Raw genomic sequence first — 3,384 nt, forward strand, 5'->3', positions numbered from 1 at the left:
AAGCCAGCTCTCAGAAATCAAGATGGCATGCACGTTATTGTCTGTAAATGTTGCATACAATTCACTATAATGACTGGGAACACTTTGTGCATTAATATGACATACGTTAAAAGTGTTGTTGTATGCTTGATTAAATTGAGTTCGCAAAATATCTCCAAGAGTATCAGTCACAGAAATGAAGCTACCATCACTAGACGCAGAGGACTCATTTGCAGAATAAAAACTATCATTATCAGAAAACATAAAATATAAATATATAAAATAACTAAATTATATATATAAAGGTTATAAATTAACTAACGTACTAACTATAGTTCGGCCATTCAGAGAATGCGTTCCTGACACGTCGCGATTGAACTGACGACGTAACTACATTCATTGATTATTGATATAATAATGTTGTTTTAATGCTCCTCAATTGTTAAAACGGTAAACAACCAGCAAAAATATTTTTATCGTAACTGCAACGCCATTGCAAAGTTACGTCGTCAGTTCAATCGCGACGTGTCAGGAACGCATTCTCTGAATGGCCGAACTATACTACTCAAATATTATTTAACTCCACCAGCCAGTTCACACTTAACATAAAATTTGGAACAGACAATACAACCAAGACAGAATGCAAGCAAACTTCGGAACACACAATCACAAAAAATTTTGACATCTAAAGTTTGACACTTGACAGCTAAATCACACTGACATCTGACATTTGAAGCAATAAATAAACAAAGTGAAATCGACTTACCCTAATTTAATGATTGAATTGAGAATGAAATAGAAATTACAAAGAGGGTACATTAGGACTAGAAAAGAAGAACGATTAAAAGTATGTGAAATGAAAAGAAACTATAGCCTTATTCAAGAAATATAAAATACGGATTCAATTGTTGAGTCGATCACTGTGGTAAGTAAAAACGGATATTGCAACTTATCAATTTAGTTCCAAATGTAACTTACGTCTAATCTTAACTAAACCTTTGCAGAGACTCCCCTGGCGTCGACCGAGGCACCTGATGGTTTAGGGAACTTCAAGAGCAGCGAATTCAGTTCACTGGACGTAGTCACCTTGTGCCTGCTCCCGTCCATGGCTTTGATCACTATTACGCCATCCTGAGTCCAGCATGACCGCATTCCAAAATGTTGTCGAGCTCTAGCGAAGATGGATTGCCTGTCCTTTGTTAAGAACTCCTTCACAGAAATCTTGGTGCCTTTCAAACCAGACTTTGCCCTCCATATCTCCGCCTTAACATCCAGAGAAGCAAACTTGACAAGAATTGGTCTTGCATGGTCGTTACTGGGATTACCGAGTCTGTGGGCCACTTTTATTGAAGATGCTGTCATGCTCCGGAATGCTAACTTGCCAGTGAGAACATCCAGAATGACAGCACTACAATCTTCTTTATCGGCTTCCGGGAGCCCTTGGAAAAGCAAAGCCTTACGTCGATGTCTTGTCTCCATCCCATCCAACTGCACTGCACACTCATGAATCTGCTTCCTGAGCAAGCCAAGCATGCTATACATGAGCTCTCTGAACGTCCGGAACTCTTCAGCAACCTTTGCCACAGTATCCTTGGCAGTTCCCGCACTCTGGATCTGAGCACCCAATTCGGTCATCTTCTTGTTGAAGCTCTCTTCTAACGTCTTCTGAATGGACAGGATCTCAGCAAGTTGTGACATAGCAAGAATCTATGTAGTGCCCGTGCAAGTCAGTGAAATAAGTGTGGTGAACTGGTGATGGTTTTCTTAGTTCAAATAGTTCATAGAGTGCTACTAACGTAAGTAATTATGTAGGGACACTATTAGTTTAAAATTTTATTAAAGTAATTATATAAAAAGTGTTATTTTTAATTTAAATAAAATAAAACCTCTAGAGATATGTAGTCACTTTTTTCGCACCTACCCGCGAAAATTTAGATGTAACCTTTAAGTAGTCTGAGTTCTTTAGCTGAATACATAAAAGCTTAAAGTATAGACATTCTCTTGCGTAATTAAATATCTTTATTACGATTATTACCTTTAGTTCTTGGACTGTAGGAGAGTATCATTGTAAAAACCTTAGGCATCGTTCAGACCAAACGTACTGTCGGCCGCTGACTGTGAGCGCGCGTTACGCAGTTTATTGCTTTTCCATATATATTGAAATTGTCGTTCACACCGAACCGACTATACGCTATTACGTCGCCTGTTGTCGCTGACTCTCAGTGGCCGATTATTTTACTACGCGACTATGCACGGCGGATGCGGATTGGCTACGCGGACGCAGTTGCCGAATAGCGCCGCTCCGCCGCGCCCGCACCGCCGCGCGCATCGGCCGCAATACACTCGAGAAACAAACTTCAATGAGGACAGACGTGACACGTGACACCTCGCGATGTTCGACACCGAAAAGTTTATTGCAGAAGTACATTCTAGAGAATGTATTTGGAATGCGAATTCAGAAGAATTTAGTGATAGAAACTTACGAAGATGCGCTTGGGAAGACATAGCATCTGTTATGTATGAAGATTGGGGGGTTCAAATACTGAGCTCTTTTATGTGTAGAATAGTCAGCCGCTCAGCGTACGCATCTAGTGTGAACCTACACGAGCCTATTCTTTTGTTCACACATGTAGCGAATCGTACGCTATAGCTTATTGTCGGCTTGGTGAGTACGCGTACTGCAGATTGAGTCGACGTTCATACTGGGGCAGACAGTGAGTATACTCACAGTCAGCGGCGGACAATACGTTTGGTGTGAACAATCCCTCATAGACAAAACTTTGAAAAGAAAATCTCGACAAACTACATTCAAATATGTTCTATTACGTATGTGAACGCTAGCAGTACGTTTAGTGGTTAGATAAAATATTATTTCCACATTATCCATATAAATATTATTCTTCAAGAACTTCCCAGTCTGAGAAAGTTTCATTAAAAAATTTCATTGAGTTTGCAGGAATCTGTAAAAACATAAGTCGTTTGCAAACAAAACAGTGTTTTGAAATCACCAATACGTAGGCGTAATCAAAAACGTTTTGATTTACATACCTACTTAATTTTAAAGAAATGCTATCGGTAAAATTACAGACAAAAAAAAACATAAAATTCTCTGAATCAATAATAAATTGCGATAAACCTTCAGCAAGTATTTAGTAATTTCTAATCATCTTCCATAACTATAACTCAAGTTATTTTTTTTATTATTTCAAAAGCAGACACTAAACGCTAACTAAAATAGACATAGATATAATATTACTAAACAAGATTGCGCACGCTCAAAATATATATTTACGAAAATGAACTCTATTCTAACGCAATAAGGTACTAAATTGGTTGCATAATACACAGAGGCAAATCCGAGCCGAGAGGGATAGTTCGAACGGAGGCTGTTTGTCTCTTTCTAAC

The 3,384-nt window shown here is 38.6% G+C and overlaps 1 protein-coding gene across 1 annotated transcript; it reads right to left on the reverse strand.

The window, feature by feature from the left end:
* Nucleotides 1-552: 552 nt before the first annotated feature.
* Nucleotides 553-1,896, reverse strand: LOC124638555. Its single transcript, XM_047175558.1, has one exon. The coding sequence runs from the start codon at nucleotides 1,675-1,677 to the stop codon at nucleotides 970-972; it is 708 nt and encodes a 235-aa protein (XP_047031514.1). The 5' UTR covers nucleotides 1,678-1,896; the 3' UTR covers nucleotides 553-969.
* Between the last annotated feature and the right edge of the window lie 1,488 nt (nucleotides 1,897-3,384).

The sequence above is a fragment of the Helicoverpa zea genome, chromosome 17 (assembly GCF_022581195.2).
Source record: "Helicoverpa zea isolate HzStark_Cry1AcR chromosome 17, ilHelZeax1.1, whole genome shotgun sequence".
Lineage (NCBI taxonomy): Eukaryota > Metazoa > Arthropoda > Insecta > Lepidoptera > Noctuidae > Helicoverpa > Helicoverpa zea.